General features: G+C 42.5%; 1 protein-coding gene across 1 annotated transcript in view; it reads left to right on the top strand.

Moving 5' to 3' along the window:
* SRBD1 (S1 RNA binding domain 1) overlaps nucleotides 1-22,213 on the top strand; it is a 781,048-nt gene that overhangs the window by 679,186 nt on the left and 79,649 nt on the right. The window contains exon 20 of the mRNA XM_078649673.1: nucleotides 21,119-21,295. Within this exon, the coding sequence (XP_078505799.1) occupies nucleotides 21,119-21,295 (177 nt within the window). The remainder of the gene's footprint in view (nucleotides 1-21,118; nucleotides 21,296-22,213) is intronic.

Below are 22,213 nucleotides of genomic sequence, written 5' to 3' on the forward strand. Positions count from 1 at the left end.
CAGCTAGCCACACACACACTCAGTCTCCCATACAAATACTTGGGCAATCAATCAATAACCCATATAGTTACTCATATAGCTACTGATCAACACATGCAGCAGTTTACAGAACAACAGACATAATGATGCACAAATTAAGACAGTTTAGTCACTAACCCATGCACTCAGTGAGACACATTTAATCACTCACTCATACATTCAGTCATGCACCTACTAAATCCTTCGTCCAGACACTTATACATCCACTAATTCTTCAATATGTAAGACATATTTTAACTTTACAGACTTATACAGTCACTGGATGTAGTCATCAGTGATGTCATTTGAGATGTCATCAGTGATGTCATTTGAGATGTCATCAGTGATGTCATCAGTGATGTCACTGACCATGTCATGAATGATGTAATATGTGACATCATCAGCAGTGGATTGCGGGTGCGCGATATATAGTTAGTGCAACTAACTATATATGGAATTTCATTGGTTTTATGTCAATAAAATGTCCAGCTAACTATATATGGTCTCTAACCTATGGTTTTTTCAGTGAATTTTCAAGGTTTTGTAAATGCTAATTCCTAACTATATATGGTCTATAACCTATGGTTTTTTCAGTGAATTTTCAAGGTTTTGTAAATGCTAATTCCTAACTATATATGGTCTATAACCTATGGTTTTTTCAGTGAATATATATATAGCTATATATATATATATATATATATAGCTATATACAGCATATCCCTCTGTATATAAGCATTTATTTCGACTATAGATGTGTATCTACATATGTGTTACTTTGTATAAACATGGATAATAATTATGTTTATAAATATATAGATATTCGTTAGTTCTGCTTAACAAATGTACACATTACTTATCAGGAATGTGGAATTCCTTTATCCAGAGCCCAGGACATATTGTTTGTGGTCAAGGGCATCAAGTTGTCCTGTGTATTTTGTCCTTAGGACAAGTAGGCCCAACCCCCTACAGTACAAATCCTTTGGCTGCCAGTTTACAGTACCACATTATGAATCAGGAAAAGGCATTGCCTGCAGTTAAGGTAATATTTGTGTCTGTGTTAATGCTGTTCAAACTTGTATTTATGGTTCATTAATGCAAATGCTGTATTATTAGGGTGAGCACTCTGAGTAAATGTAAGCTCACACTGCACTACTGACAGTGGTTAGAGTATAAAAATGTGCACACACGTTTTCCATGTTAAGCAATCTAAGGCTATGTATACTGCACTCTGAATGCTCTCTGATTAGATGCAAATATTTGCAGAAGCTTGAAAGCAAGATTGATGATTCTTTGCTTTCAAAATAAAATGTTCACAAAAAAGTGCAAAAGCATTTTGCTAAACTACTGAAAAACTTTAGGAATTATTTAGTAAAATGTCTTCATGTACGCTTGTATTTCCCAAACATATTCATAATGGAAAATCAGTGTGACCAGTTTTAGTAAGATTATGGGAAACCCACAAATATACAAGCGTTGGTAAAGCCAGTATGTCTGAAAATGTTGGTCAGCCTTTCGGTTTTATAAATGCATGACTTGTTTTGGCATGGTTTCTGTAAAACCTTATTTGTGTGGGAGCTGCTGGGCCTCACCATAATAACAAACATTGGCAAAAGCAAAGATTGTTTTGGTCTCAGAAAGCACACATTGCACAATAGTTCCAAGCACTAAGCAAAACGACTGTGTTGATATGCTCCTTGTGAAAGAACAGAATGCTGTAACTCACAGTGAAGCTAGCCGATAGAGAAAGAGAGACAATATTTTAATAAAGACAAAAGGTCATGGTTAACACCAGACATACTTAGGGGCCCAATTATTAAATAAAGTGCACCCTTGTCCTTGGATTAAGTGCAGATATATGACTTTCGTTAATTCACAAGTAGGCAAAGAAATAGTCCTCCTAGAACATATTTGTGAACTGCATTTTAGCATGAGCAAATATGCAGGTGTATATTTGCTCATGCGAAAATCTGAGTGTTTGGATGTTTACTTTCCCTCCAACCACATTTTTCCCAACCCTGGAAGACGTTTTATGTCTGCCATTGTCAGGAGTAAATATCCACACTTTGTCAGTAGGGAAAAGATCAGAGAAGAGTTGGTGAAAATCCATAAAACATTAAAGTTACTAGGTTTGCACAGATTCAAAAGGGCATTCCAAACCTGGAACTGTTACTGTTGCTAGATCTACGGAAACGTGGCAAGATAAGGGAATTGCTAGTATTCAAACCCTACTATGGAAGAAGCCCTGGCATAATCAGAGCAGCTATTTCAAAGCTCTTATAGAATGAAATTGATGCCATTCTTTGTGTCTGCATTACATGGCACAAAAGGGACAAATGGATTTTGTTACAAGAAAAGTAGATTTATGAAGCAACCTGCCCCATGGACAAGTAGATATTTTATTAAATTCCACACCCCTACTTATGGTTATATTATTCTATTTTTAAAATGTATATAGGTGACTGCATAAATAAGTAAATCTTTTATCATAACTATCTAGAATTGCTTCACTACTGAATTACAAAAAAATATATATAAACAAATTACCTTAAAGTACAGCAACACTTGAAAGTCTGAGTTTCTGAAATACAACTTAAATCTACATATATTACCTTCCTTATACATATTTACTGTCCATATACTTATGTATTCTTATATTTATTACTTTACTTCTAGTTCAGCTTCTTCAATGCTCTACCCTATATCTCATGTTATAACGCTCTCAATATATCCTCTGCCTTCACTCTCTGACTCATCCCAAACCTCATTCTACTACTCTCCCCAATGCACTATCCTATTTCTCACCCTATACCACTCGCAAAATGTTGTCTATCTCCACTCTCTGACTCATCCCAAACCCCATTCTACTACTATGAATCACAAAATAACCCTTTCTAGACTTTTCGATCCTCTACCCCTCCTTTCATCCTCTCATACCTCTTTTACTGTTCAGATCTTCTAAACAAGCCTTTCTAAACCTTTCCCTCTGACTCTTCCCCTCACCCCCTTCGCTCATTCCAAACCTCCTCCTACTGCTATGATCTCCAAAAAAAAACGAAAAAAACAGAACACTTTCTACTCAATTCCCTCTTCTAGCCCTCCACTGTCCTTTTCAATCAAACGAACATGTCCACCACTCAAATTAATTTCATATTTCCCTATACTAATTCCCCACTAACCCTGTTTGGGTTCCAGAGTAGCGTGGTACATGCCAAAAAGCACTTCAACACCTAATCAGGGATAGCAAACGCTATAAAAATGCAAACCCTTCCTTCTTCTATCCCTCCATTATGCTTTTTCAAACCAAATAGCAAACTCATGTTAACCTCTCAAATTAATTTAGTATCTCTCCCTATACTAATTCACCACTAATCCTATTTGGGTTCTGGAGTAGCGTGCTACGTGCCGAAAAAGCGTTTTGACGCCTCGTCAGGGGGAGTAAGCGCTATGTATATGCAATTATGATTACTAGAGTGCTCATTGACTATAATATGCTTGGAACTGAATAGAATATGTTTCTGCAGGGTACAAGGACTATTTATAACACAAGGATTTTATGGATTTCAATGGCCATCATTCAATATATGGCACCTACTTTACCGGTTTCTATTACGAAAATATGCATAGCTATTTTCTAAATGGAGACTGATCGGTACTAAATTGCTGTTACATACCTTGAGATATTCTTTTATGATTCCTTTTGGGAATGGTACTTATTTTGCGCATGTAGGATTATGGGCTGATTAGTGCTTTTGCTACTGTATTCAAATAATTCTAGTTAGAATAGCTGATTTCTTCATGGGATTGGTCGGTGTTAAGTGGGTATTACATATACCTAGTCGTGTATTTTCATGATTCTATTTTATTCTATTAGCTATTTTACATATCGGGGATTATGAGATTCAAAACACAGTTGAATGCATTTGTCGCTCTGCTGTAAAGTTTCCTATTGTGGAAAAAGGGAATGTCTAATTTTTATATGGGGGTCATTGGTGGTAAATCACACTTATATCCCAAATTCAGTGTTTTTCTCATTCTCTTTGGATAATGGGCATAGTGATTTTCTTCCATATGCTGGATGTTGGGTGGTAAATGGTTCTTACATGTACCTGATACTGAATTTTTAAGATTCCTGTAAGGAAATGGCGATAGCACGCTAAATAAAGGGCTTTGGAATACCATTTACAGTGTATTCTAACGCTTCCTTTTAAGAAAAAGGGAGTAACACATCATGGCGCACAATGGGTGTTAAATTGCTGTTGCATATGCCGGGCACTGTATTTTCATGATTCCAGTAAGGAAGCGTGCTTAGCTATTTTACACAAGGGGATTATAGGCTTGAAAGGGCTGTTAAATAAATTTGTGACTATGTGGTAATGTTTCCTTTTGGAGAAATGTTTTTTTTTTTTTAAATATTTTTTATTGAGATGTTTCGGGGTATTGAGGTAAAAAAGTAATTTCATATAACAATTCATTACACAGTCGGAATAAATACATCAACAACAATAAATAGAAGATACAAAAGTAAAAAACGCATGGCTAAAACAAACAAGATTAAAACAGCACTAGGACAGGCATGATTAGGCATAAGGACCGTCCAATCTTATACACAATTCATCTTGTATTTTCAGTGCCTAGATTCCCTCCATTTTCTGACAGGCGCCCATATGTTTCTACCCAATTCACGTGTTTTCTTCCCCTTAAAATCATACAGGCACTCCTCGATATTATGCATTCCTAAGAGCCTTGTTAACCACTGCTGAAAAGTGGGTGCGGTGGTATCTTTCCATCCAGCGGAAATTAATAAACGCAGTATAGCCACTGATATAAAAACCAGGGCTTCCACCCCACCTTCTGACTTCAGTTTACCGTCCGTGCCTACTAAAACCACAGTAGGGGATAAAACGATGTTTTGTTCTAGCAGCCCCTCCAAAAATAACTGTATTTCCATAATAATCGGTGTTAAATTCGGACAGTTATAAAACATATGGAGTAAATCTGCTGGACCCGTATTACACCTGGGGCACCTATCATTATCTCTTACGCCCAAGGCGAACAGTTTTGATGGGGTAAAATACAAGTTAAAAAGGGTCTTATAGTGCTGCGCCCTCAGATTTGAGGAGCGAAAAATCTTTTTATTCAGTACTAGGGCTAAATCTACGTCCACATCTGGGTCGCCAATTTTTTGAGCTAGGGTAGTTTCTGTCTTTTCCATATCATCCTCCAACTCCTGTAGAAGATTATTATAACATATTTTAATTTTACTGCCTCCCTTTTTCAAATAATCTACAATTGGATTGCTCAACAAAAGAGATAGCCTAGGCCTGAGTGAGCGAATTGTTTGAGCCATTTGCGCATATAAAAGCCACTGTCTAGCTGGGAGCCCTAATTTTTGCTGCAGTATATTAAAGCCAAGAATCTCGTTGCCTAGTATAACATCACCTAGACACCTAACTCCCAGCTCCCTCCAAAGACGACTATTTATGTTTTGGCCTAAATGGGCAAAGATGTTAGATTTCCAGATATCTATATTAACATGAATTTTTGGGATGTTTAAAAATTTCATTACCAACTTCCAAGTTCCCCATGCACCCATCAGAGTCTTATATCTGGCTCTCTTGTAATACCTCCTATCAACTTCACACATCAGTAGTCCTACTGCCTTCCTTCCCACTAAGAGCTCATAAATAGAGGGGAGTGCTAGAGTGTCGGGCTGGGATTCTAATGTTTCCAGATCATATTGAAACAATACATTCATTTGAACCAACAGACATGTCCAATGATATAGCCTGATATTAGGCATCGCCAGGCCACCCCTCTCAAGTGGTAGAGACATGTGGGCAATCGATCTTCTGACTTTCCCATACTGCCAGAGGAAACGGAAAAACATTGCTTCGATTTTCCTAATTGTCCCCTCTTCCAATAGCAATGGTATGGCACGGAACAGGTAAAGGAGCCTAGGAAACATAGTCATTTTCAATACATTTACCCTGCCAATCAGTGAGAAATGTAATACATCTATCCTCTTAAGCTCCTTTTCAGTTGAATCTATAAATGGTAAATAGTTATCCGCAATGATCTTATTCACATTAGCATTCACCCTTACACCCAGATACACTGCTGATTCCACATATCTTGGATCCAACTTAGTGATATTATTTGTGCATATAATCTGTGTTTTTTCCTCATTCAGTCGATACCCTGACCACGCACCGAAGTCCATAGCCAGCTGACATATCTCGACCATAGCTTGTTGGGGGGCCGTTGTTATAATTGCAAGATCATCAGCGTATGATCCCCCCCCAATCTTTTCGCCCAGACCTTGGAATATAGTTTTGTGTCCGCATTAATAAGGGAAATCGGACGATATGAGCCTGGGTTATTTTTAGGTTTACCTTTTTTATGAAATATGACAATGTTTGTCTCCTTCCAGGTATCAGGGATTAGACCTGAGCATACTATACCAGTAAATAGATCCAGCAGGATTGGGGCAATTTCCTCCTCTAAGCACTTTTAAACTTCCAGGGGGATCCCATCAGGTCCCGCAGCTTTACCAGCTGCTAATTCCTGAAGCGCCATCTTTATCTCAGTCAGAGTCATGTCGCGTTCCAACATCTCCCTACTTCTTTCGTCTAGTTCTGGGCCGTCATCTTTGAGGACTGGGCTTTGTACAGTCCCCCCACCCTCTTCATCATATAGGCTTTGGTAGAAGGTCTGAAAAACTCTCAGAATTTCCTTAGGTTCAGTATATTCAGTCCCATTTTCCTGTATACTAGAGATCAAGTTTTTAGATCTCTCCTGCCTAGTCCGGAGTGCTAGAGCTCTTCCTGCCTGTTCCCCCGTCTCGTATCGCTTTGCCCTATAGGACTGATACTCCCTAGACTCCTTCTGCGTCACCCCCTGGAGATCGGCTTAGATGGTGGCCATTCTGTTTAAACTTAACTGACCATCAGCCCCCCGCCCTATCTCTTTAATATGTTGTGCTTCTACTATTCCTAGCTCCCCAATCAGAGTTTCAACCTTCATCCTATCCTCCTTCCTCAATCTGGCTGAGCAGCTTATTGTCTCACCCCTCAGAGACGCCTTAAAAGTATCCCAAACTACATTGCGAGAAGCACTATACCAATTAATCTCGTAGAATTTCCTAGTCCATTGTCTTCTATGTCTCACAAACCTATCATCTGCAAGAAGCTTTCTCTCAAATGACCAGTTTGTTAGCCGCCTTTCAATATTATCTACCACACATGTTAGGATCAGTGGGTTATGGTCAGAGATGTACTTGGGTAATTTCATGATGTTAACTTTACAAAGCTTATCTGAGGAGAGCAGGAAATAGTCCAATTTGGTGTATTTCCGATGCGGGAAAGAGAAATAGGTAAAGCCCGGTTCAGTAGGTTTTTTCACATTCCATACATCCTCAAGCCCATATGATCTCATGAGTGAGGTCAGGGCCCTAAACACTTTTGGCTTACATCCTGAATATCTACCTGACCTATTCCAGTCAGCCGAAATATTCATATCCCCACACATTATGATCGGTGTCGGCCAATCTGCCAGCTCTTCCTCTAGGATATCAAACACTTCCGGGTCATCATAATTTGACCCATACACTGTACACAGCGTATATTCAAGGGTCAGATCGGCTATTGCCCATCTTCCTGAGCTATCCGCCTTCACTCTCTTTGCCCCACCTAGACTTTGTTTGGCAAGAATAGCCACCCCCCTGACAGTTGATGTTTGTGATGAGCAGGCCAATATCTCATAACCCCTAATATTTAATAGATTTTTCCTAGCCCATGGGAGGTGGGTCTCTTGCACACATAGAATATCCAGATTATTATATCTGGCGAAGTGACCCAATTTCTGACGCTTTCTCCAATCATTTAGCCCACCAATATTGATGGAGCAAATTTTAATGTGTGACATAAACTTGTATTATCTTTCCCTGATAGTATAGAGGACAGAGTCTTGATTTATCGATTGTTTTTGTTAAAGTTCTCTGACTGAAACCTGAAACCTCTTTGTACCAAAACATCTCATTTTTTGCTTTGTCCTCCCTCCCCTCCCTCCCCCTCCCTTCCCACCATTCTCCCACCCACCCCCCCCATCATCCCTCCCCCCCACCCCCACCAACCCCCCCCACCCACACCCACTCAAGTAGGGCACTCAGACCTAGTCTGTGCACACGATGGAGAGGCGGTTAAAGCGGTGGAGATGAAGTTGCTCAAAACCATCCATACAGTCCATACTCTGGGTTTAAATAAACCGCCAATGAATACCTGAATGCCAAAGGATAACCACACTTCACGCCGCCATAATACCGTGCGGAAAAAGTAATACATTTGGCCTGTTAGCAAGCTTATCAAGACTTATCAATATGCAAATACACATCCTGTTCAGAAAGAAAAAAAAAAGAGTTCATGCCCTTTGAGAGTCCAAATATTCTTTAGCTTTCACCTCCGACGTGAAATACAATGTTCTGCCGGCATTGATTATTTTCAAGTAAGCCTGTATCTTCTTAGCTTGAAAAGGTAAGATCAACTGTCTCAACCTCCATCGCCTCTCCACTGTTATATGACAGAAGTCGGGCCTGACAAAAAACGATATCCCTCCAACGGTCTTTCTTGAATCTGGTCTCGCTTTTTCCGATATCGCTTGTCTCAACAGGAAGTTGCCTAAGAATATCAATATCGCTCTAGGCTTATCCCCTTCCTTTGAATGTTTATTTGGCTTGAACGGAGTGCGATGCGCCCGCTGTATTTCCTCTGTCCAGTTCCAACCTGGTAGATCTACAAATGCTTGCTCAAAGAGCTTAATGACAAATGCTCTCGCATCCGTCCCTTCAGCCCCCTCCTGTACCCCTAGCACCCGGAGGTTATTTCGCCTTTGTCGGTTCTCCAGGTCCTCCAGCTTCCATTGAATGTCCGTTATTTGAGCATTTTGGGCATCTACCTTGGTAGTGGCTATCGCTGACTCTGCCTCCGTTAAGACCACTCTTTCCTCTAGGTTTGACACTCGATTGCCTAAGTTGACACACACTTTGGACAGTTTCCTCACAGCGCCTTGCATTTTTCTAACAGCGGCCTGTGCCTTGCGACTATCCTGGCGAGTTTCTTCCCTGTGTGCAAGGATCTCCTTGTGTATCACCTCTAGGAGGGACATCTGTGCGGCTTCCCCATGTGGGCTCCCAAGTAATGGAGTGGCTGAGGAATGATCCCAGCTAAGCTCCTGGATTTTAATCCCAGCAGGTGGTCTTGCTGCAGATATATGTGACCCAGGATCACTTTCTGTATCCAAATTACTACCTTCCTGTTCGGAACTGTCATCCTCCGACCACTCACCACCTTCTGAAACAGAAAAAAAGCATTTGCTAGGGGCTTTCTCCTTATCCTTATCAGTTAATTTTTCAGGGTGATTTACCATATTATCCAAAATACCCTCCTGCGACAGTGCAGGTTCCATTTCATCTTTCGTCGCCTCCTTTGAGCACAGATTTGCAGCCTCTATGTTTTCTCCTTCCCCCCGAACCACAGTCACTTCTTTCTTTGAAAGCGAATCATTAGGTTGCCGATTAGGTTGCCCAGCAGTCTTTAAATTAGTCTCTATTGTGTTGGAGAGGGGCTCAGTAGATTTAATAGCCCGCGGCGGGTAAGAGGCAGGAACATGGGTCACTCGCCGATCACCGATCCCGCTGTTCTGTTCTCCGCCTTCCGCCGCTTCAAAGATCCGAACAAAGGTGTTTTAAAAAGAGGTCATGAACACTTTTGCCTATATCAACTTTCTCCAGACCGATTACTATGCCGTTTGTGTGGGTTTATGAAGCATTCTCATAAAAGACCAGGGTTACTCGCTCATCTCCACCGCTTCACCGCACACAGCCGTTCTACACGGCCGCCATCTTCCCCTCTGACTCCTTTTGGAGAAATGTAAATCGGTAATTTTTACATGAGGATATAGGTAGTAATGGTTGTTACATATCCAGGGCATAGTGTTTTACTTCTTCCTCTTGGGATAATGGGTCATAGTGATTTTATACATGGGTGATGGTGGCCGCTAAATGGCTTTTTCATAATCCTGACACTGCATTTCGTGATAAAGAAACCATATTTAGCTATTTTACACAACTGGTTTTGGGGGATTTAAAGGGCTGTTGAATACATTTGTCACTATGTTCTAATGGTTTCTGTTTGGAAAATTCAGAATTTTTACATGGGGGATTATGGGTGATAAATAGCTGCTACATATCCTGGGCACAGTGTTTTACTGATTGCTCTTTGAATAATGGGCATAGCGATTTTCTACATGGGGCATGATGGCTGTTAAATGGCTCTGATTGATACATGGTGCTGTTTTTTTGTGTTTGTGATTCCTGTAAGGAAACACTAATTAGCTGTTTCAAACTTTTAGGGAATATGGACTTGAAAGGACGGGGAAATACATTTCTGAGTATGTTCTAATGTTTTCTTTTGGAAGAAAGGGAATTGTGTGTTTTTCAAATGGGGCAGGGTGGGGTATATGGGTGGTAAATAGCTGTTACATATCCCTGGCACAATGTTTTACTAATTCCTCTCGGCATAATTATGCATAGCGATATTCTATATGGGGGATGATGGGTTTTAAATAGCTGTTTCATATACCTGGCACTGTATTTTTTATGATCCCTTTAAGGAAACAGTAGTAAGCTAAGTTACATATGGTGGATTATCAGCTCAAAAGGGCTTGTAAATACATTTGTGACTATGGTCTAATGTTTCACATTGGGAAAATGGAATAGCTATTTTTTACATGGAGGGTGATGGGTGCTAAATTTCTGTTACATATCCAGGGCATGGTCTTTTACTTATTCCTCTTGGGAGAATTGACATAGCAATCTTCTACATGGGAAAAGATGAATGGTAAATAGCTGTTGTATGTACTATCTATTTAAGGGATCATTGGTGTTAACTCCTTCGGCGCTTATGACGAGCTGAGCTCGTCATGAGGCACAGTGGAGCTGTGCTCATGACGAGCTCAGCTCGTCATAACTGGCGTGGAGCGCCCACGCGGGGATAATTCCCCACCTGTACGGGGCGTTCCATTAAGTGGGCGGAGTCATGACGAGCTCAGCTCGTCATGAACACAGCTCCACTTTGCCTCATAATGAGCTGAGCTCGTCATGAGTACCGTGGCGTCGCTCTAGGCCCCCCGCGCCGCATGGGAATTAGTCCCGCGGCGAAGGAGTTAAGAGGCTGTTGTATATAATTTCCTCTGCATTCTGTGGTAAATGGCTGTTACATATCACAGAAATGGTGTTTTACTAATTATTCTTGGGATACTAGGCATAGCGATTTTCTAAATGGGAAAATATTGGTGGTAAATGGTGTTACATGTACCTGCTACTGTATTTTCATGATTCTTGTAAGAACATTGTAAGTAAATGCTTTTAAAGGGATTATGGGTATTACAGGGCTGTTCAATATAATTTCCAGTGTATTCTAAGAGTACCTTTAAATAAAATGGGAATAGCACATTTTTAGGTCGAGCCTACAGTGCTTGCGCTGAAGGATCATCTGTTGTATGTACTCTGTGGGCTCTGGAGCATTGCTGCAGGACTTGAAGGCTTTCGCTTTTTTTTTTGTGCTTTCTGCTGAGGTATTTTTTTTTAAACAGCATCCCTCCCAGGCTCTTCTTTGGGTGCGTGTTCAGCTTCAGCACCATATTTTAGTGCATCCCTGTTGTTGCTGTCATCGTTCCTGCTTCCCCCTCTGTTTGTTCCACACCTTCCCGGCCTCTTTCCCATCCTGCTTTAATGTCCTCTAAGTCCCTGTAAATTGTTGCTCCTTCTGCACTGCCACGAGTGTTCTTTTAAATTGCTTATTCTCGTTTCCCATAACTCTTCCTTGTTATTTTTGCTTTGTCCCACGGACTTTGAATAATGACCCATTTTACAGAACAAAAAATGAATCGATAGAGGTAGGATTCTAGCAGCGTCTGCCGGTGCTTGATTTCACAAAGCTTGCAAATACGGGAATCTTGAGGACAGCTGGATGGTGCTGCTCCAATACGGGCAAGACGTCGCGTCACGTAGATACTGTCAGCCAGACAAGACTCTATCGATAGAACACGAAATAAGAAATATATTTTATGTATTCTCTTGAATACACAAGTCACGATCCGTCTGGCCCCTTGCGGAGGTCGATATTCCCTGCGTGAAAATATATATACACCTGTTCAAGAAAGTTATAGAGTTGCTTCGTTTATGCTGACACTGAAAACCCAACATCCAAGGCCATCCATGCTTGGCGGCTGTACAAGACCGTTCGATAATGAAATTAGAGTGATGTCAGGCTTAACTCAGGTATTAGCCTTTATCAAGTGGCTCTGACTATTCGTATTTATGAAGATATCACCAACTTCTACAAAAAAGATTAATATCAGCAGAGACTCCTGAAGAAGGCGGTTTTCTGCCAAAACGCGCGTCGAGAGTTTTTTTAATGATTATAAATTCTTAGTACTTTTTATGCCATTGATGTATATGAATGTATTGTGTTTTGTAAAGTGTAGGATTTATAAGTTATGTATTGATTTGTTATACCTATGTCTGTTTTTTTATGAATTTTATTTGTTTATTCCATCATATAGTTTAGATTCTATATGATTTTTATTCATACTTATTAAATATATGTTTATATACAGTTCATTTTTCGTTCCTTCTTCACACCACTAGTTATGTAAAAATTGGTCATTTTCTTTGCTGATGTCCTAGGATTTTTTACCCACATAGGAAAAACCATAGATAACCAGCATAAGTTCCAAGCGAAATAACATATCTCATCACCCAGCAACAGTATTGAGAACCAACAGTAAGTTTTATTGCAGGAACCATCCTTCCATTGACCAGCAAATCATCAGTTCACAATGACATTGCTAACTCATTATCGGCATAGAATTAAAACTTTCCTTCACGAGAGCTAGGAAATGTTATCTTCTGTGGTAGGACTGGAGGCTCAGATTATGCTAGTTCAAAGCTGATCGACAACCAGAAAAGCCATGCCAGTGAAAGGGTTGAAGTTAAATGTGGAGTCTGAGGAGCAATCCGCCGCTTTGAGGATGTCCTCAAGACGGCTCCCGAGGGAAAAAGCTTTTGAGGGCATAGCTCCCCCAACGGGCAATAATGGCAGCTGATACTGGCTTGAAAGGCTTCTTGAGAGAGAGAAAAAGTTGTGATACACCCAGTGGTCTATATTCCTCAGTCATAGATTCATACGCCCTGAGGGAGCACACCACACACAATTTTGGGTGGCCCGGAAAGGCCGGGTAGTGCACCACTCTGGTGTTCGATTTGGTGCATTAAACAATCGTGAACGACACCCCCTCTGCTAACTTACCTGTTACCTCCGAACAGGAAAGATAGGTATTATCTTGCCATAATAGTAATAGTCTTAGGACCACATTAACGTCCCACAATCAAGAATACTTTGGCTGAAGAGGAAAGGACAAGCGAATGCCTCTTAGCAGTCTACAGACCAATGGTTGCTCCTCCACCAGAACCTCATGTACTGGGACGTGACCCGCTGAAATTGCAGATCTACTCACATTAATTGTGCAGTTAGCCAAACCCTTGTTGACCAAGTCCAACAAATAGTTGACCACCTGCACTACACAGGATCAGTAGACTTCGGATTATCCCCTCTGCCTTACTTTTCCTTATTTTACACTTCCTGGTAACTTGTGCCCTGTTTTTATGTTACGTGCTACATTGAGTAAGTACGATTCAGAAAAGGGGGTGGTGATGAACAGAGTGTCTGAATTAAGCAGACCACTCTTACCCAGTCCAACGATCAGGGCTTGATCCATCACCGTTATTTAGCTCACTGCCCCATCCCAGCTCAGAACATGGCTATATGCAAATTAGTCTTTCCCTGGCCCAGTGCATCATGGGAACAGGGCAGACCAAACTACCAAGCCAATTCTTCACCAGAAAGGATACAAGCTACCGGGGACCGGTTTGTGGCATTTCAGCCTCGTCGGCCCGGCTTGCTTGAATCCTGATGGAGCAGTGAGCAAGGGACTCATGTCTGAGTATACCCTGCCACACCTATAGTGGCCAAAAACGATTCAGAAAAGGGGGCGGTGATGAACAGAGTGTCTGAATTAAGCAGACCACTCTTACCCAGTCCAAAGATCAGGGCTTGAACCATCACCGTTATTTAGCTCACTGCCCCATCCCAGCTCAGAACATGGCTATATGCAAATTAGTCTGTCCCTGGCCCAGTGCATCATGGGAACAGGGCAGACCAAACTACCAAGCCAATTCTTCACCAGAAAGGATACAAGCTACCGGGGACCGGTTTCTGGCATTTCAGCCTCGTCGGCCCGGCTTGCTTGAATCCTGATGGAGCAGTGAGCAAGGGACTCATGTCTGAGTATACCCTGCCACACCTATAGTGGCCAAAAACGATTCAGAAAAGGGGGTGGTGATGAACAGAGTGTCTGAATTAAGCAGACCACTCTTACCCAGTCCAAACCGGGCAGAAACCGGTCCCCAGAAGCTTGTTTCCTTCCCAGTACAAGAATTGGCTTGGTAGTTTGGTTTGCCCTGTTCCCATCATGCACTGGGACAGGAACAGACTAATTTGCATATAGCCAAGTTCTGAGCTGGGATGGTGCAGTGAGTTAAAAAACGGTGATGGATCAAGCCCTGATCTTTGGACTGGGTAAGAGTGGTCTGCTTAATTCAGGCACTCTGTTCATCACCACCCCCTTTTCTGAATCATTTTGTCCACCATAAGCGTGGAAGGGTATACTCAGATGTGAGTCCCTTGCTCATTGCACCATCAGGATTCAAGCAAGCCGGGCCGACGACGCCTGAAATGGCAGAAACCGGTCCCCGGAAGCTTGTTTCCTTCCCAGTACAAGAATTGGCTTGGTAGTTTGGTTTGCCCTGTTCCCATCATGCACTGGGACAGGAACAGACTAATTTGCATATAGCCAAGTTCTGAGCTGGGATGGTGCAGTGAGCTAAAAAACGGTGATGGATCAAGCCCTGATCTTTGGACTGGGTAAGAGTGGTCTGCTTAATTCAGGCACTCTGTTCATCACCACCCCCCTTTCTGAATCATTTTGTCCATCATAAGCGTGGAAGGGTATACTCAGATGTGAGTCCCTTGCTCATTGCACCATCAGGATTCAAGCAAGCCGGGCCGACGACGCCTGAAATGGCAGAAACCGGTCCCCGGAAGCTTGTTTCCTTCACAGTACAAGAATTGGCTTGGTAGTTTGGTTTGCCCTGTTCCCATCATGCACTGGGACAGGAACAGACTAATTTGCATATAGCCAAGTTCTGAGCTGGGATGGTGCAGTGAGCTAAAAAACGGTGATGGATCAAGCCCTGATCTTTGGACTGGGTAAGAGTGGTCTGCTTAATTCAGGCACTCTGTTCATCACCACCCCCTTTTCTGAATCACATTGAGTAAGTACAGCAGTGGTTGGAGCTTAGTTTATGATGCTCTGTTAAGTGAGTACTGCAGTGTTGGGCGCCCCAAAATGAAGATCTTGCCCTGGTTTGTGAAATACCTTCGGTTTTGTGCTGTACCCACTCTTAGTGGAGGGCAGAGAGGAAGGAGAGAGAGCAGCGGCAGAGAGGCGTGGAAATCTTGGGCGAGGAGCCGGGTCTGAACGGGCCTTGCCTGGTCAGAAGACTGGTTTAGGTAAGTCTGGGACTGAGGCTGGGCATTGGCACCTGCTCAATGGGGTATTAAGTAGGTCATAGGAGAGGGAAGCACGATGGGCGGTGATTGGGGCTATCAGCGTTGGAATAAAGGTGCCGCAGAAAAGCGGGGAAGGCAGAAAGAAGCGCAGGAGGGGGGTGCAGGGAGGTCAAGGTGAAAATTCGGGGTGAAGGGTGTGAAGCAGGAATTGGGTGCGGCAGTTGGAGAAGCAAAAAAGGAAAGCAGCAAAGAGATGCTTAGAAAGGGCAAAAATAAGGTTTCAAAGTAGCCCAGAGAGGCTGAAAACGGGGGAGAAAGTAAGACAGAGAGAGAGAGAGCGGAGACAGAAAGAGGCACAATAGGCTAAAAAGGGGGATGGAGGCAAAAAAGGTGGCAAAGTAGCCCAGAGAGGCTATAAAAAGGGTGAGAGTTAAGGCACAGAGTGGGAGAGAGCGAAGAGAGAAAGTGGCACAACAGGTGGCAAGGGAATAAAAGCACAAGGGTAGGCGATAAGAGACAAAAGAAGTGGGCCTTGGCACCTGCTCAGTCAACAGGAAAAGATGAAGCCTCACCTCCTAAAGAAAACTACATTACAATGTATTAACCAGCCTCAAACCAAATCCATCTTCTCTTACTTCTTGATTTTCTCCAGTGCCTTTTGGCTTAGGGTTGCTGTAAAGAAATACTATATGTATATATACATACGCTGAAACTGGCTAAGGAGGGGAATGAGTTGGTGCAAACGGAAGTTTCTCTTGTGTGGGTTGTCATCTTGAACTGTAGGACTAAGAGGAAGAATAATTTCACCGAATTTCTTTCAGTTTTGACTGTCTTGTCTCACTTTAAAAGTATTCCCAAAATTTCAAACTCACATTTCTGGAACACTGCAGCATAATTTTGATCATGTATCATACATACTTAAATGAACCTGTCTTATTAAAAACGGGTGCACGTTTTGGAAGAGTGCTTCCAGAATGTTCTGTAAGAGCTAGAGCACCACTATCATGATCCTATCTCTTTCACTTTAAGCGGTAAATACTTTCTATTATGCTAGCCACGGAAATAGTTTTTATCCAATAATCCCGTACCCCTTAGAAATGAATTTTCAAGCGTATTCAGGAAACTGAGCGAGGTTAGTAGAAAATAAATGCAAAATAAAAGCGGGCATCTTAAAGTTTTGGCTTAGGAGCTTTAAGCCAGTGTTGCCAAATGCTTTTGTTGCTCCCTACCCTTGATGCTGCCTCCTGCCTCTTTCGTCCACCACCGTACTCAGCCTCTCTCTTTATGTATCTCTTGGAAGTTCATTTTCATCCTTGCATTTTCCTTTTGTGACTGTTTTTCCTATCTTTCTATTTTCCCTTCATTTTCTCTTCTCACTCAAAGTGAGATGAACAAAAATAAGTCTAAGTCCTCAAAAATAAGTGCCAGTGCCCACCATGTCTAAGCACAAATGAAGCACCAAGTTGCTCCTTCGATGTATAGTGCCATAAAAACATGTTCTGATTGTCCTGAAATGCCTTTTATTAGCTTTTTAGGTCTTGCATGGCGTACGACGCACATGCGCAGTCGAGCTTGCGAGATTTTATGTTTTAGAGTGTACTTCATTAGTGAGGGTTAAGCCCCGCCCCTCTTCTCCATTGGCTGGCCTCCTAAACGGTGGCTAGCTATTGGAGAAGAGGTCCTAGTGACGTTCTTCTTAAGCCCCGTCCTTTTCAGACTGGGTTTCCTTGACTTACTGCTGAAGTAAAAGGTTTCTTATCTTGTTTATGGGTCCAGATGGCCCCATAAAGAAGATAAGGAACCTTTTACCACAGCAGGAAGTCGGGGCCACCCAGTCTGCAAGGGACGGGGCTTAGAGAGAAAGACGCCCACGCAAAGATACGCTCCCTCCATCTTTCAGAAGGACTTCACTTCACCTTTGATGTACAATTTTAAATTGATATGTTCTGACTTTCTTGTGAAGCGCTCTATTAAATCACAAAAATCAATAGAACACTCACCCGCGTGGCCTCATCGTACCGATTGCCTCGGACCGACAGCCATAGCAACGGGGCGCTGCCGTGACGCACCCACGGCGCTCGGCTGCATCACTGCTCGGCCCGCGCAGAATAAAATTGTGCTCCTTTAGAATTGCAGTCCTTTTACAAAACAGCCCCGCCTCCCGAGAGAGGGTGGGCTGAACCATTGCTGTGCGGGGGGCGCTCGGTACTGAATAACTAATCTGTTCTGCGTTGTTAACTGCGGGCCCAAAATCTAGCCTGTCCGTCCCTGTGACAGACTTCAAGCCAGCAGGAAGACAACTGTGACTGGCACGAGAGGCAATCTCAGTCTGTCTTCTTTCAAACCCAGCTACGCAGCGGCCTCCTTGTCACTTTCCCCTGATCAGAGCCACGTGGCCTCTACCTACGTCATGGGACGTCATCTCCTGCTGCCCTCGGTCTCGTCTGCACTCGTTGCTGGTCGGATCTCAGACATCCTCTCCCGCTTCATGGCCCGCCTCGCCGCGAGCCACCACTGCGAGTGTTCCCGTGCGTTCATGCCCAACACCTGCTTCACACCCCCCTTTGAGTGCTTCTCTGTAGGTTTGCCGACACGCGCCGCTCACCTCTCCTGCGCCGCCCTGGAGCCTTCACGTCAGGCCTGTGCTGGTGCAACTGAGGGTGAACTTGACCAGCCGGGGGTGACGCAATTGCTTCAAAAGTAAAAAAAATAGAAACAAATGTGCATTTTTTTTAAATATATTTAGTTTTTAAGCATCGCAGCACCCCTGCTTTAGCATAAGATGTTGAAAGTCTAAGTGTGGGTACCACCATTGGAACAAAAGTAAACAAATAGAAAAAAATAAGTGTGCCATTTTTTTCCTATTTGTTTACTTTTGTTACAATCACGGCAACCACACCTTAGCTATAAACATCTTAAGCTAAAGCGCGAGTGCCATGATTTCTTCAAAAGTAAAGAAATAAAATGTTTTTTTCTATTTCTTTCCATTTTAAGCAATCACGGCGCCCGCACTTTAGCTTAAGGTGTTTAGACTCTTCCATGCGTCGGGCGGCCGTCCGATCTGCGCACGCGTCAAATTCCGCCGCAGCGGAATTTGCTCAGCGGTGAATCGGTTAATGCTAAAGTGCGAGTGCTGCTATCCATTTGCTATGCAATAGCTCTCCCATTACTGAAAGTTTGAGCTATGAGCATTGCATTATTTTTAGCAGCGCCAATAGCTCAAACTTTCAGTAATGCAAGATCTATTGCATTGCAAATGCTTCTTTTAAACCAAGCCATTGGGCCAGGTGTAAGAAGAAGAAAAGTGCAAACTGACATGTACTAAAACAAAGGTTAGCGAACAACTGAATCTTGCTTATAATGTAAACAATAGACCCTGTTATTAGTAAATATTAATGATTTGCAATTACCGAATGGGCTGTCATGCCTGTTTGTTTACACGCTTAATATTTTCTGGTACTCACAAACAGAGCTATCCTTAAAGCCAGAATTTGACACTGGTGCATTCATACAAATGAGAGCAGAGTTTATAATGCAACCTGCACAAAATCATACATATAGGCGCATGGCAGCAGAGCAGCTGTGATGATGGAGAAATAGAAATTAAAATGTTTATATTTGCTTTTCACCATGGACAAGAATACCAGAGAAAACAATTTTTAATAACCAGCTTGACAGTGGTACATGGCGATCTTTGAAAGTGTTGGGTTATAATATTTGCCTTGAAGGGGTGTGGGTGCCTCTGATTTTGAAAAATAACTTCAATTGTGGCAGGACCTGCATTTTGTCTTGGATGCCAATCCCCAGCCCCCCTTTATCCCCACAATATACATACCTGTTCTCCCCTTAAGCTAAAAGTTACATATAGTAAACTGGTGCCAGCATTTTGGCACTGATGCCATGCATATGCCATGGGTGATCGTTATGTCCTAAAATACCTCTAGTATGTAAGAGCTAGCATTTTGTCATAGTTACACCCCTCCTAAATGCCACATTTGTCCTCCATTATGCCAGGATTCACCCACAATATGCTCTAGCCAGCATTTTGCTGGTGTTTCCTAGTATGCCAGATATTTCCTCCAGTTTGTCAGTACCAGTATTTTGCCATGGTTGTCTCATATGCCAGGGTTTGCCTCTGGTAAGCCAGTGCTAGTTTTCACAAGTGCCTGTTATGCTAAGAATTGCCTTCTATATGTCGAGGTAAACACTGGGCAAACAGCAGACATACAAGCATACCACCACATTCTTACTCGCATGCGCATTCACTCACATCTCTCTCACTCATTCACACTTATCCTTCCTTGTTCACATTCATTAATTCTCACTCACTCTCTGGCAATTTGTTTCTCTTGTCACTCCTTCTCACTCCACCTCACTATTCTTACTCACTCACATTTTCTCACTTTCACTCACTTATGGTTCCTCATTCCTTTGCACTCACTCTTTTTCTCACTCTCATGCTCACATTCCCCCACACTCTCATTCCAATGCACTCTTACTTCACTCACTGTCACTCATTCTCTCACTTCGTCTGTCGTGTCGCTCACTCACTTGCACTCAAACACATAGATATGCCCGCTCTCTCCCACGCACACATGCACTTACCCACAAGCACAGAACATATTTGTAATCATTTATTTTTGTGTTTACCTCAGCTTCCTGCGTTGATCTTATTCCAGCTCCTGGTGCTGTATTACAACTTGGGGTAGGCACACAGCTGAAACAATTGACTGAAACCTTGAACCTGAACAGGTACCAGGTTTTCACCCCTACCCTTGGCTGCCTGTAATCATTTAATACTTTGTGAACCCAGGAGCATGGAAGCATGTAAAGAACATTTGTGCATTTCCTTGCCAGCCAAAAGATTGGAGACCACCCCTTCTACATGCAAGTTTCGCAATATGTGCAGTAATACAAGCTGCACATTTGCTCTTTGCGAAAGACGTCTTTACAACCACATTTCACAGCGGCGCCTTTGTAAATACGTAGCCATTTCGTAAAGAATGCCCACTGTTTGCTAACACGATTTGTAATTCTTAAATTTGGCAGATCACTTTGTCAAATATTGGCTTCCCCTGCTTTTGTATAAAATATGAAATGTGATTTTAACGTATATGTACTGTATGTGCTTTTATGGGTTTTTTAAATCGAATAAAGCGTGCTTTGACTGACTGGCATTGTGAATCCTTAATTTTCAGTGTTTTGAACTCAGAAATACAGTTTTCATTTGAGATTTAATTTGCAGCTGTTTTAAGAAAGGCAAATGATTGTTACAACTAGTCCAATATTTCTGGACTAAGGACCGGTTGACGTCTGCTCCATTTTTTGTGTTTGTGCAGATAGAGTGAGAAGTGTCACTCTGCTCAAACTAATGCTTTTTTCTTGTTTTATTTTGTTTTTGTTTTTTAAATCAGCCAGCAGAATGAACTACCCGGAAATCAGGCCCAGGGGCCAGCTGTTGGAACCAAAGCAAGCGCAGTCGGTAAACAAGTCAAGAAGAAGGGCAAAGCAGCAGCAGCGGCTGCTCCTCAAAAGCCAAATCCGCTGGACCAAACTTGTATTCATCCTGAATCATACGAGGTCGCCATGAGGTAAGAGGTGAAGTCGGTAGCAAGCCATTGAGTTAAAGATAGTGGCCACACCTGCAGAATAGAACAATGAAAAGTATTTCCATAGGTGACACCTCAAAGGCGTTTAAAGAGTAAAGTTACTATGTACCGTTGGTGATACCGCTTACCTATGTTTAGACCCAGAGGTACTGTCGGAAAAGGTTATGCAGCACTCATAAAGGGCTGCCATCTGTGCTCAGCACATTGCGAGGGATGAGCGTATTTGTTGTATTGATATAAGGAGTCCTGTTGATTCAAGGAGTGATGCTGTAATTTCGTAACTGAAGACACGATATTTAGGTTGGCTAAATGTGCTAAATTGAACTCTCCCTACGCAAATGCAAAACGCTAATTTACTATTTTATTTACTTATTGAATTTGTAAAGCGCAGCAATCACCCCTGAAGGGGTATCTCTGCGCTAAAGGAGCGGTATATGCAGAGCCAGGGTGGTCAGTAAATGAAAAATTCTGTCTTTAGGAGTTTCCTGAAGTGGAGGATATTATTGCACTTCCGTAGTTAAATGGGCAATGAGTTCCAGTACACGGGGGCCAGATATGCAAAAGCTTTGCCCCCCCCCCCCGCCCCAACGTTTTCTGTAACAAGGGAGAGCTAGCAGCACTTTATCCCCGAGCAAAGAGATCTGCTAGGCAGATAGTACTTAAGTTTTTCAGCGAGGTAGCTAGGGCCTCTGCCATTTAATGTCTTGACAGTAGCCCTGTGGTACCCCTTAGTGAGCTCCAGGGTGCGAGACCGGAAAGGGCCCAAGTTGACAGTTTGGGTAAGCTGGTCCAGGAAACTAACGAGCCATTTGAGTGCCAGTCCCTGGAATCCTATCTCATTCAGTCTTTAAAGTAGCATCTGGTGAGCCACGGTATCAAAAGCTGAGGACAGTAGTACTA

Source organism: Lissotriton helveticus, chromosome 6 (genome assembly GCF_964261635.1).
Source record: "Lissotriton helveticus chromosome 6, aLisHel1.1, whole genome shotgun sequence".
NCBI lineage: Eukaryota > Metazoa > Chordata > Amphibia > Caudata > Salamandridae > Lissotriton > Lissotriton helveticus.